Consider the following 12,457-nt stretch of genomic DNA (forward strand, 5'->3'; position numbering starts at 1 on the left):
CACATGTCAATGTTTTACAGCTACGTAATTCGAATTGACTTGATTTTTTCAAGTAATCCTAGAAAGGGGGAGCATTCCATATAGAAACTGCTGAAACTGCCACAGGTGCTTCTCCGAAAACCTTACAGTTGTGGCATTGAATGTTCAGTATCGCTTCCTTTCTGCACACAAGGCATACTGTTGAGGTATTTGTTGCGGTGATTGGTTTTAATGCTAATCTAGGAATTCAGATATAGAATCTATAGATTTGCATGCTTTGCTTACCCTAATTTACATTTATCTACATTTTTATTTGTAAACTAACAATAGATAAGTTGAGATCAGTATTTTTTAACAGATTATTACATTGATATACGAAAACTGTGGTTTATTTTCTTAGATTGTCGCATGGCATTAACAAAAACACAGTAAGCTGTAGGTGATGTAATCACTATTTAAAATTAAACATTTAGGGGACTTTTTTTACATATATGAATGTTTTTTTCAAAAAGATTTACTGTTGACTTTTTGTAGCAAACATTTGTTTTGTTTTTCAAGGTATGTGACATTATAAGTGGAAGATAGTGTATATCAAATGTATTTCTATGTTAAGACACATAGAAACGTACTTTCTTTTTTCCTCCAATAAGTATACAAATATAAACAATTGAAAAACTTAGAATCAAGGTCTTTCTAACTAAATTCAGTATCATTTATAATTCAATGCAAGAAGCGCAAGTCTTCATCTTTTCTTTCTGCAGACCCTTTAAGAGTAAATTTTGTAAGTTGTCTTGAAGTAAATCTTTCTTACACAGAGGTAGCTAAACAATTCTAAGTTTTCTTCTATTTTGGGTTTGTTTTTTTTTTACTTCCTATAACTTAATCATGGTGGAAGTGTCCTGCATATTTTTTGAGAGCTTGCCTCAGATTTTTTTCCTTTAGTGAACTTCTCAAAAGAATAAATGTTAGATTGAAATAATAAAAACAACCTTCTAAAGTAAAGCAGAACTGAAAGTTAACTTGATGTTTCTATACGCCAGTCCTGTTTGGTCAGATAACATTTCTCTCTCTTGTGTTTGAAAAACAATTTAATTGCACTCACAGCCAGCATTTTTACAAGCATTTCAGAAGAAGGAAATATAAACATCCTTCATCAGTGTCCGCTTCATAGCTGCTTTAATTTGATACCAGGACTCTCAGATGAACTGAGCCTTTAAAATGGGAGTCCTGATAATGTCATCCAAAGAGACAAAAACAGATTTTTAAGAAAAAAAAGCCTCTTCATGCCAAGATTATTAGTCAGTTTTGAAGACTGCCTGTGGACATCACTTGATGGAAGAAGAAAATGTGTTATAAGCGTGTTTGTTTTAAGCACGGTAGAAGGTGTGTGAATAAATGTATAGCTAAAACTCAGAGCTTTAACTCTTTAATATAACAGTGCACGTTTTGAGATTGTTTATAGAACACCTGTCACTAGAGAACAATTCAAGTCTTAAATGTCATCTGTCAAGGAACTTCAAGATCACCTACTCATCCATATCTGGACTTGCCTCAACTTCTCTCATGGATTCTTTTCTATTTAGAATAACTTTATAATATGAAAATGTATCTTTTTGATTACACTTGTCTTCTTTGTTTTGCTTTGGAGTTAGCATCTCATACTTCTGTACTTCAAGAAAAATGCTATGTCTTTATCATTCCTAGCTCCTGGATTTTAACCTACAAGAAGGCTGAGGGTAAATAATACCATGCTTCATGATTCTAATTTGTTTCTAGTAATAAGAATTACATGGAAATACTGAATAAACTGTAAAGCAAAAAAATACTGCTAAGTGAAAGAATCTTAACAGGACTCATTCGTTTTTCAAATACTTGAATTGCTTTGGAAATGCTGCGAGGTATGTGTTTTCTAAGCATAGAGTGATCTGACTTCCTGACCATTTACCAAAACTGCATTTAGTCCTGGGGAAGGTTAAGTAAGGAATTTTTCTCCCATTTGTCAGTTCAAGCCTTCGTGTATGTTCCTGTCTGCAGTAGGTGCCAAAAAGGGAATTACATTCTCAGAACTTTGGGTTTTCAGTGTTCTTTCTTCAGTTTTTCCACCTGTTCCTGTAGCTGGACTGACCTCCTTCAGCAATGTGTTTGGGTTTTCAATTTTTAATGTGTTTTTTTTTTTTTTTTTTTTTTTACTGGAAAGAGAGGGAATCAAGTTTTTGGAGCACAACTGTCTGTTTTGACAGTAATTAGGCCAGCCTTTAGAAAATAACTGCACCTAGTCAATTAATAGTATTTAAGTCAATGAATACTATTTATTAAGAGACTGACATGATAAAATGCATGTAACTTTTCAAGGCTTAGCCTGATTTTCTTCTCTTTAATATGACTTTCTTCCATCCTTCCCACACCTTCCTTGCTGGTAGCTGCTTTCTTCGTAAGATCATCTTTGAGAAATACCAGTCTATGTAGCTTATTATTTCTCTAGTCTTGTTTCAGCTGGGTAACCTAGCTTAGAGGACAACCCTGAAAAGAAACAGAAGTTTGCCCTCAAGTTTGGCATCTTTGTTGGGAAAAACAAAAAAACCCCAAACAAAAAAAACCCCACCCACAAAACCTGCAGGAAATTTCTTCACTCATTTTTAAAGTCTGAGTAATGCAGTTACAGAAAGAGAGCTGTCATATTTGCTGTATAATTAGCAGTAACAAAAGGGCAGCTTGCCTGAAGATTTAGTATCAAACTGTGTTCTGAGCTTTGCAGCTTCTGCTATTTCAAGGTGTTCAGGGTAAAAGATCAAAACTTAGTACTGAAGGGATTTTTAATTTGCAAAAAAAGGAGGACGGGTGGAAAAGAGGAGGTTTTCAAGAAACATGAAATTTTGATGTATTTCTGTCTGTGTTGTCCAACAGTTTGCTTTTTTTCCCCTCACTGCTTTTCTCTCACAGCCCAGGTCTTGAAGTTACTTTCAGTTATAATATCCTTTCCCTAGTCAAATCCTTTTTCTTTATGCAGGCAGCTGTGAGAAATTAAGAGAAATACCTTTCAAGGGACATCTAATAACTGAGGTAGTTGAAGATTTACTTAAATATGGTGATTGTCTCTTTGAGTTTCCTGCTTGTTGATTTATTTTTTTTTCCAACCATGCAGTCCATGTTATATATAGCCTACTTGATAGCCAAATGAATCTTTACTTATTACTCCCTTATTTTCACTTGATAGTCGGTTTACATGTAATTGCAGTTCATAACCAAGGACTGACATAGGGATTACCCATAAGAGATTGAACTCCTCTTAGTCTTATGTGTAGCTGGGGCAGTGAACCATTTCTGTTTTCATTCCTGTAATGGAGTCTGTTTACAGTAATGGATTTTATATTCTTAGCTCATGGACTAAGCTGAGGTAGCTGCTTCATTTTCAGACAGCAGCAGCATTTGAGGTAGACCATACACCACAGATTTAGTAATAGATATGTTCCCAGTTCCTTGTAGCTACTGCTGTGACAGGGTAGTACCACTCCAAGTCCAGATTGGCACTTTTAAAGAATGGTCTAGATGATGTCCTAGCTCTTTAATTCATCCAAGTACTCCAGGGTTTCCAGAAGGACTGGGTAAGACTCTCTTTTTTCTGTTGCATACTCTGAATTCTCACAGTGATGGCAGTATTTCTACATGTTTTGGAAATCCATAAAACTATTCCAGTCTGCTAAAACTCTGTGATACCTGTTAAGAGCATTTTTTTTTCCTACTTTGTGCATGTGGCTAATTGAGTTAGCCATTGCTTCTTGGATTCTTGCATTTTGTTACGATGAGCTATATAGCATGGCTAGCTCTTGCTGCCTTTTGTGTTCCCACTGACAGATTTTCCTCCTAGGGAAGGCTAGAAAAATCAGCTAAAGAGAATTAGTGTTCCCACTGAGAAGGAGCAGAGAGAACTTGACAGTTGTTTTTCTCTTTTGTAGCAGCTGACCGGCCAGTTTCTAGTCATCTAGATCCTGTAATCTCCTTTTACTTGATTTAACTTTTTTCCCCTCTCTTTTTTTTTTTCATTACTAACTTCTGAACACAGGAAGTTCTGTTGAAATTGATAGGCTAAATTTAGACTCAGATTTTTGAGAGACGTTTCTAAGCTCTCAGAAGCAAGAATGTTATATCCACTTTGCTTGAGTCCCTTGAAAACCTAGGCAGTACTTCCAAAATACTCCTGTAGAACAAGTGCATCTTTGTCTACCTGTTAAGAGTAAGCTGTTCAGGAAGATGTGGTGTCGTGGTTTAACCCCAGTTGGCAACTAAGTGCCATACAGCTGCTCGCTCACCCTCCTCCTCTCCCCTGGGGAAAAAAAAAGTAAAACCCATGGGTTGAGATAAAGACAATTTAATAGGATGGCAAAGGAAGAGGCAATAATAATGATAATAAAAGAATGTACAAAGCAAGTGATGCACAAGGCAATTGCTCACTACCCACTGACCGATGCCCATCCCCTTCCTGAGCAGCGATTGCTGCCCCCCAGCCAACTCCCCCCAGTTTCTATACTGAGCATGACCTCATATGCTCTGGAATAGCCCTTTGGCCAGTTGGGGTCAGCTGTCCTGGCTGTGCCCCCTTCCCAGCGTCTTGTGCACCTGGCACAGCAGGGGAACTGGAAAAAGTCCTTGACTGGTGTAAGCACTGCTCAGCAACAACTAAACCATTAGTGTGCTATCAGCATTCTTCTCATGCTAAATCCAAAATGCAGCACTATGCCAGCTACTAGGAAGAAAATTCATCCTGTCCCAGGCAAAACCAGGACATGTGGGAAGGGGACAGATCTAAAAATATCAAAGATATAATTTTAAAATCTGGCAAATGCTAACTTGAAGTTTGTTTCTTTTGTTTCTGAGAAATGTAACTCTTCTTTCCCAGAGTTTGGTCATGTAGCCTTACATACTTGCATCTTTGTACATCCTGAAATGCCTCTGGCAACTTGGTCAACATTCCTTTGGGAAATGGTGACTTAACCGTAGCCTGTCTCACAGTCCATTTTTCAAAGCAGAGATACTGTTTGTGCTAAGTAATGTGCTAAGTCATAGATCTACCTACTGCTTGAAGTTTTATTAAATCAACACCATATTGTTTTGGTTGGTTTTATCTTTGCATAACTTTAATTTGCTTTTGTTTAGGTTTCCTTCACTGTCCTTTTGAGGCTCACAAATTTAAAATGGCTTTCAGAGAACTGAGCTATTCTTTTTATCCAAAACAGATATATTGAAATTTCTGTTTCTTTGTAGTTGCGTTGTGTTACATCTGTATGCTGCTACACAAGTAAATGAGAACTACCAGAAGAGCACCAAATGTTGCTTAGCAGGAACCTCTAGTTCTGTCTAGTTCCTCTAGGCCGTCTAGTTCAGTATGGGAAAGGATTGACTGTATTTTGCAGAATTTCTGAAATCATAATCTGCTCTTAAAATGAGGGGGGAAAAGAGAACCCTCTGGGGATTCAGCAACCCTAATACTCTGACTGGAACTTTCTCCTGATGCCTAACTTCAAATACCCTTTGTTCATGTTAATCCCACTTATATACTGCTGCACTGGACACACAGAACAGATTATTCTCCTTGCAGCTGTCTTTTAGGTATTTGAAACTAATAAGTCTCCTTCGAGGTTTCATTTCTTTTGACTAACTAGGTTTTTCAGTCTTCTGAAGTCTTACTTTCTAGACCACTCTTGGCTGCTGTTCTCTGGATTTTCACTAGCAGTCCAAGTAAATGTTGACTTACAATATTGTAGTATGGAATGAAATTACCCAATCTAGCCTAATGGTATTTCTGATTCTGCAGTATTTTTACTTATTCTTCTAAGTTTTATGTAATCCATCTGTATCCATTTGTGGAATTAGTCCTTCTGTAATAGTCAGTTTTTAAAGGTTTTTTTAGTCTCATTTTTATAGGAAATAAGTGGCAATGATCTAGGAAGCAAAGCTAGGCTTTGTTCTTTGTTTTCTTTGCATGAGCTGGGGTGACTTGGTTTGTGCTTCGTATGAGTTTCAAAAGAATCAGGTCTATTCATCTTCTGAATTCTTACTCTGTTTGCTGGTCTGTTTCTGGATTTTTAAGTAATGGACTTGTCTAAACTACTGAAGCCAAGAAACAAAAATTCTATTTTCTGACTAGTTAGATCTTCTGGAAAGGTGGAAGAAACTTAGGAAAGATTTATTGGCATCTTTCATGTCATGATCAGTTTTGTCATTTCTAGCCCTCTTGTCTCCACTTCTATGCACTTACGAAGTTACCCTATATTTCTAAGCACAGATATACTGTATGTTTGTGTAAACACATGTGATACGGCACTCTTTCAAATTAAACCTCTACATGTCCTACCTGATTTCATTTATAATCTCCTTGGTGCATTAGAATATTCAAAATCCAGTGCCATTCTCATGTGCATGGAAAAGTCTTGGTTCAAATAACAAAGCAAGTCCCCACACTTATGATGTCACACACTTTGAAATGAGAAACAAACCAGAAAAGTATAAGCAAAGCATAACTAAGTATAGCATCTTTGTCTATCTCTCTTTTTCTATATATGTATATATTTTATTGTTAGGAAGATTAGTGATGATGTTGTTACCTTAGAAACCAGAATGCCATGGACAATTGCCAAGTCATGTTAAGTTTGTTTTGAGTATTTGATCTTTTGCTCAAGTTAAAGCAATAGATTGCAGAATAAACTGCAGAAGATGGTAAAATTCAAGGCTTGAATTAGTCTGAAGTTTATGTAAGGAATCAGATACTTCAGACTATTTTAGAATAAAGCATTTTGAGAAGTTTAAATAGGAAGATGGTTTTTTTTTAAGGCACATAGTATATTTATTTTATTTTAAAGTGTATTGTCTCCCAAATTTTGCTTAGAAGCCAGATATATGTGCGAAAAGTTAAGTTAGTTATAAAACTAAGATTGATAACTAATTTCTTAATGGAAATTTGCTAAGTGTATGTTTTCTCTCATCACCAACAGATAGATAGTCAGTAAGGGCAGCAGCAGCAGCAAGCTAGCTTGATGAATGAGTGTAATTCAGTTTCTTTGTATTGTACAGCTTGAGAAATGCCAGTGGCCTGACAGCAGCAGACCTTGCACATACCCAGGGCTTCCAAGAATGTGCCCAGTTTCTCTTGAACCTCCAGAACTGTCACCTGAATCGTTTCTATAGCAATGGCACCTTAAATGGGGTTCATCAGAATGCAGGTCCCAATCCGTTCAGTGGTGGGACAAGTCGAAAGAGATCCTTTGAAGATACGGAGTCTGCTGGAGTAAAGAAGGCTAGAACGGAAGGTGAGACTCCAGAGGTAAAAGGGACGGGGTGATACTGTTGCTGAGAAAGGAAAATAAACATTTTAAAGCCTTTCAGAGTGGATGTTGAGTATTATTGACAAACTCATGTACATATCTAAATCACATATTAATACAAGAAGCAGATGAATACGGTTATTCCGTGCCACAAGATCCTGATTCTCCCTGTCATCATCTTGGTGTGCTCAGAAATTTCTATTTCCAGAGAGTGCTAAAGTTACATGTTGCCAAGAATAATATGTGGAAGAGTAGGAGCTGAAATTAGCTTCTACTCCTTCAATTTCTTCTCCTTCAGGAGAGCCAAATAATGTTGTGTTGATTCACAAAGATGCCTAGATGTTGTGATGGTAATTTTCCACTTCAGGATTCATTCACAATTCAAAAACTATTTGCTAGATAAGATGAATGAAAGAAATTTAATGCAAAAAGGTTTCTCAAATCAAGAGGGATTATGTCTGTGACATTAAGTTAATGTACCTTAAGTTTCCAGGATCATGTTCCAAGGGGAACTGATCCCTTACAGGAGGATGTAAGACTAGAATGAACCTTAAGGATTCCCATTCAGCACTGAGGATACTGCTGCTTCCTCTGCCAGCAATGATGCGATAGTACAACCTCAAAGATATGTTTTGGTGGTATGAAGAAATCTTTTTTACATCTTAGAGACACCTTGAATAACATGACAGAATATCCTCTTCTTCCTTTCTGTTGGTCATCCCATGAAATTCTTACTAAAAAGAATGCAGCATACCACACTCAAGCCTCGTTTCTTTTTCCTGTCTCTAGCATCAGGAAAGGGACTTTGTAGGTCTTCTTTGAAGACACTTTCTTCAACTGAAGTTTATATTCTAACAGATATTGACTTTCAGTGAGCCAAATAAAATGGGCTCAAACAGTGCTTAATTTCAGATAACAAGAGGGGAATTGAGACCAAAACAATGACATGGACAAGAAAAATTACATCAATATTGACACTCTGTAATATTTGCTTTAGTACTTGCTATCCAGCCACCATTTCACCTATATGCAGATCAGAGGCTTTAATGGGGTATTCCATAGCCAATCATAAGTGGGATATGTTACTTAATGTAGTTGGTCTAAACTAGAAATAATTTAATGATGGAGTAGAGTGCCTCTGTAATTAAATCCAAGGCTGCTTTTCAGGAATGAAGTCCTTGGGTAGCTACATAGAATGAGAAAAACTTGGGCAGTATACAGATGCCTGTAACAGGCAATGCATTCATGTTCTGTTACCGGCAGGCACTGCTTGCTTGAGGTCAAAGATGCCTATCTTTTGTCATGAAGAGCTATGCCTTCTGAGTGTTCATAACCAGTAATCTCATCTAGTTTCAGAAAACTGCTCCAATCTAGTCAAGAGGTAGCATTTCCCCACAACCTGTGGGAGTGGCACTGGGATAGCTGTTCTGTATGTTGTTGTGAAATAGCAGTATCTGCATTACCTTGCAGCATAAAGTCGGTCCAGTGCCTTGAAGTTAGATCGAGCAAACAAATATATATGTTTAAGAGAGCAGGATCTCCTAAGCAATTGCAGAGATTCTAGAGAAGCAATCAGAGTGGGTAGGTTTTGAAATTTTTACCAGTATGACTTTTTAAGACCTTTGCAAACGAAGCCAAAAGCTTTGCTGTGTTTGCTTGAAGGTTTTTATAGTAATTAAGAGATGCATCCCAACTGCGGAAGCTGAAGTTTCTAATCTGACGTATCTGCCCTCGAAGACGGCAGCATCAGTAATATCTGTCGTATCAATGTAAAAGTCTGTTGGCGTGAGAATGAGTCACTGTTCCTGAGGCGCTTTGTAAACATCAGAGCTGAGATGTTACTGAGAAGTCATCCATCAGTACATCTTTGTGCTTAGCTAGCTGTTTTACAAAACGAGCCCAATTTTGTGGTAATTTTGCCCTTACCAAAACCACACTGGTCTGCTGTCCTTCAGAGACTGCATGGGAGATTCCAGATGTTCAGAGTGCAAGGCAACCTGTATTTGCAGTTGATGGTTTTGACACTCCAGATTGGAACAATCGCTGCTTTGAAAAAAACCCTTCTTGTGACTAGGCACAGAATATGACCCTTACAAGAACCTGTAAGCAGTAGGGTTGTAAGAAGATGGGTGTTGGTCTTTTCTCCCTGGTAACGGGCAATAGGACGAGGGGAAATGTCCTCAAGTTGCATCAGGGCAGGTTTAGATTGGATATTAGGAAAAATTTCTTCACCAAAAGGGTTGTCAAGTATTGGAACGGGCTGCCCAGGGAAGTGGTCAAGTCCCCATCCCTGGAGGTATTTAAAAGACAGGCAGACAAGGTGCTCAGGGGCATGGTTTAGTGGTGGGATGGCAGGGTTAGGCTAACGGTTGGACTGGATGATCTTAAAGGTCTTTTGCAACCTAAACGATTCTGTGATTCTAAGATAAATACTTAAGCTGTGCTTCGCCCATTGTCCTGGAATAGCTAAACTGGGCAGTGGGTGGGAGTTACTTACATATTTATATGCACACACAGGTATCTGCTGTCAGGTCCACAGTATTAAAAAAACCCTTCTGACTCAAAATTAAGCAACACTGATACACAATATACTGTGATAGAAACTAATTACTCTCTTCAAACATAATAGAAAAAATGAGTTCCAAAGCCTGATGCTGAACTTAACAAAAGTAAATGAGTGGCACTTTCAGAATGCACACCAAATAGCTTTGACTTAGAAACGTTAGCTGGATTTTACATCCATTTTTCTGAAACCACTTCCAGAAATTTCATCCTGCTTCCTGGGCTGGTTGGTGGAGGGTGGTGCAGAGGGTCAAATACAACGGCGATGCACACCAGGCCAACGGCTGACCCAGCCGGTGTCTTCGTGGCCCTTGGCAGCTTGGCTTCCCCACTGTGCTGCTGTACTTGCTACGTGCCGTACTTGACTCGCTGTACGCAACCAGTGACCTGGCTGTACCAGTGTCACGGCCCTCAGAACAGCTGCTTTCGGGTGTTCTTTGAGATGGGGATGGAAACGTTGCAAGGTGTACCCTTGAATTGGCCAGCGTGCAGCTGCGCTCCCATATTCCTCTAGGGAACCGGGAAAAACGCCTTGCCTTTCCGGGTCCAGGGTAATTTGAAGCCCACTGACCCAGGGGCCCTGGTCTCCTTTAAGCCCCGTATGATCTCGTTGGCCCTGACACGCTTTAGCTATTGCTTAAGGTTCTTGAAAAATGAGCAAGTTTATGAAAACTTCTGTTGTGCCCAAGGTAATGAGAGCTGACTTGCAGCCACCTGAAGTAGCCCTTTCCAACATAATGTTAAGAGTGTGCGCCGCGTGCGTAGAAAGGTGTGTTAATGTCGGCATGAGAGCAGCATGGGATCTGCTGGGATAGTACTGGAGCAGTGCCTGGGGTGGTAGGCATAAGAAGAGGTAGTGAAGTCGAGCCCATCTGGCTTACTAAAACATTTCCCTCAGCAGTCTCACCACTGGCCGGCTTTCCTGGAGTGAGAGGTCTGTCTGTTCTGCTCTTGAAGGGATCCCCGGTATGGATGGGGGGTGGGTTCCTGGGAACCAGCACTTGGTAGCGAAAGAGGGCGCAGTCCAGACTGGCAGTAGGCATTCGAGATAGAGACCGCTTTTTAGCTGTCGGGCACACTCACTGTAAAGCCTAAAGATGAGTAACTTCAATTGCTCTTTATTCAGATTATTAGTAATCAGGCTAATGTTTGTTTGATATGTAGGTGCAAAGTCTTGATAGGTACACTGGTAATTCTCCCATTTTGAGGGATTAAAATGAGTGTGCAAGCACTTAGCATTAACTTACTCTGCATTTGGAATCCCAAACATGCCAGAAGTTTTCAGACCTGGAAAATTTACATTTCTTTGTAAAAAGCTTTTGTTTTAATAATCAAAGTACGCATCTCTTTGTTGGGTGAGTTTTCAAGTATGTGCCCATGACTAAACATGACTTTTTTTTTTATCAGCTTACAGCTTTGATGGCTTAATACCAATGATGAATGGAGGAGTTGAGGACGATGCTGACAATATGCACGTTGATAGAGAGTTTGCTGTCGTATCAGGTGGGAGTGGACAGTTTCCTGTTAACTACAACAACATTCAAATGGTTGAAGACACCAAACAACAGGAGAGTACTTCTGTTGGACCAAAAGAAATTGAAATATACACTGTTTCTGCAATGCAAACTCCTTGTCGTTGCAAGAATCAATACGCTTTTTATTTTTAATTTAAGCATAAAACTTAGTCCTTCATTTTTGCACATTGTTGTCTAGAGTCATGAAAACTATTGTATTGCTGTAACACCCATTATATTGGGGGTTTAGTAGGTATCTAAAATTAGATGTTTCATGCAATATATTGTAATGGTGAAAGAGAAGGTGCATTAGTAGTTTATTATTATTTCAGATAAACAGAAATCCACAATGGGGGTTTCACTTTTTACATGAGGCTTGTATTACATTGTGCCTTGCTTTCAGTTGCTATATTTTCAGCTTAAAGGAAATCCAGAGATAATCTAAATTATTCATTTCATTTCCATTAAATAGATTTAATTGCTAATTAGAAGACTTGATAGGGAAACATACCCTAGTGCTTATATAGCATTGAAAAATAACGTCTATTACAACTAAACTATATTCAAAATAGTTCCACAGATACTATAAAGAATAGTCTAGATATATACCATGTGTTCAGAATTTGTTCAGACACAATGATAGAAGTTCAGGATCCTTTTTTTATGTAAATAGAAGACTGGACATCACAGGTCTTAAACTAGTATTTGGAACTAACGTACCTTGGAAAACAGTTTTTCTGGTTTGTACCCATCTTCATGAAACAGTCAAAATGTTACTAGTATTAGTGAATATTAATGCTCTAAGGTTTTTTAAGGGCTGCTTAATCAAGATGCTTTTGGTAACCCCAGGATGTGTTACAGAGTTTCGATTAAAACTGCCTTGGGTCAGCTTTTTCCATGCACTTTGTAGGTAAAGGCATGGAGTTGCCATGATAGTGCATTATTATATTCAGAAATTGATTTCTTTCTTAATTTTTCCTGTGATAAATATGTTTATGCTTTGTACCACAGATCAGATTCACCAAAGGGAATTATAATTAATAGATATTTTAAAATATTAGGAATAAATATATATATATATATATA

At 38.2% G+C, this 12,457-nt stretch overlaps 1 protein-coding gene across 1 annotated transcript in view; it reads left to right on the forward strand.

Annotated features, from left to right (window-relative positions):
- ANKRD10 (ankyrin repeat domain 10) overlaps positions 1–12,457 on the forward strand; it is a 32,768-nt gene that overhangs the window by 16,787 nt on the left and 3,524 nt on the right. Inside the window, exons 3-4 of the mRNA XM_009645735.2 lie at positions 7,045–7,280; positions 11,265–11,360. Coding sequence (XP_009644030.1) covers positions 7,045–7,280; positions 11,265–11,360 — 332 coding nt within the window. The remainder of the gene's footprint in view (positions 1–7,044; positions 7,281–11,264; positions 11,361–12,457) is intronic.

This window comes from Egretta garzetta, unplaced genomic scaffold (assembly GCF_000687185.1).
Source record: "Egretta garzetta isolate BGI_Z169 unplaced genomic scaffold, ASM68718v1 scaffold168, whole genome shotgun sequence".
Lineage (NCBI taxonomy): Eukaryota > Metazoa > Chordata > Aves > Pelecaniformes > Ardeidae > Egretta > Egretta garzetta.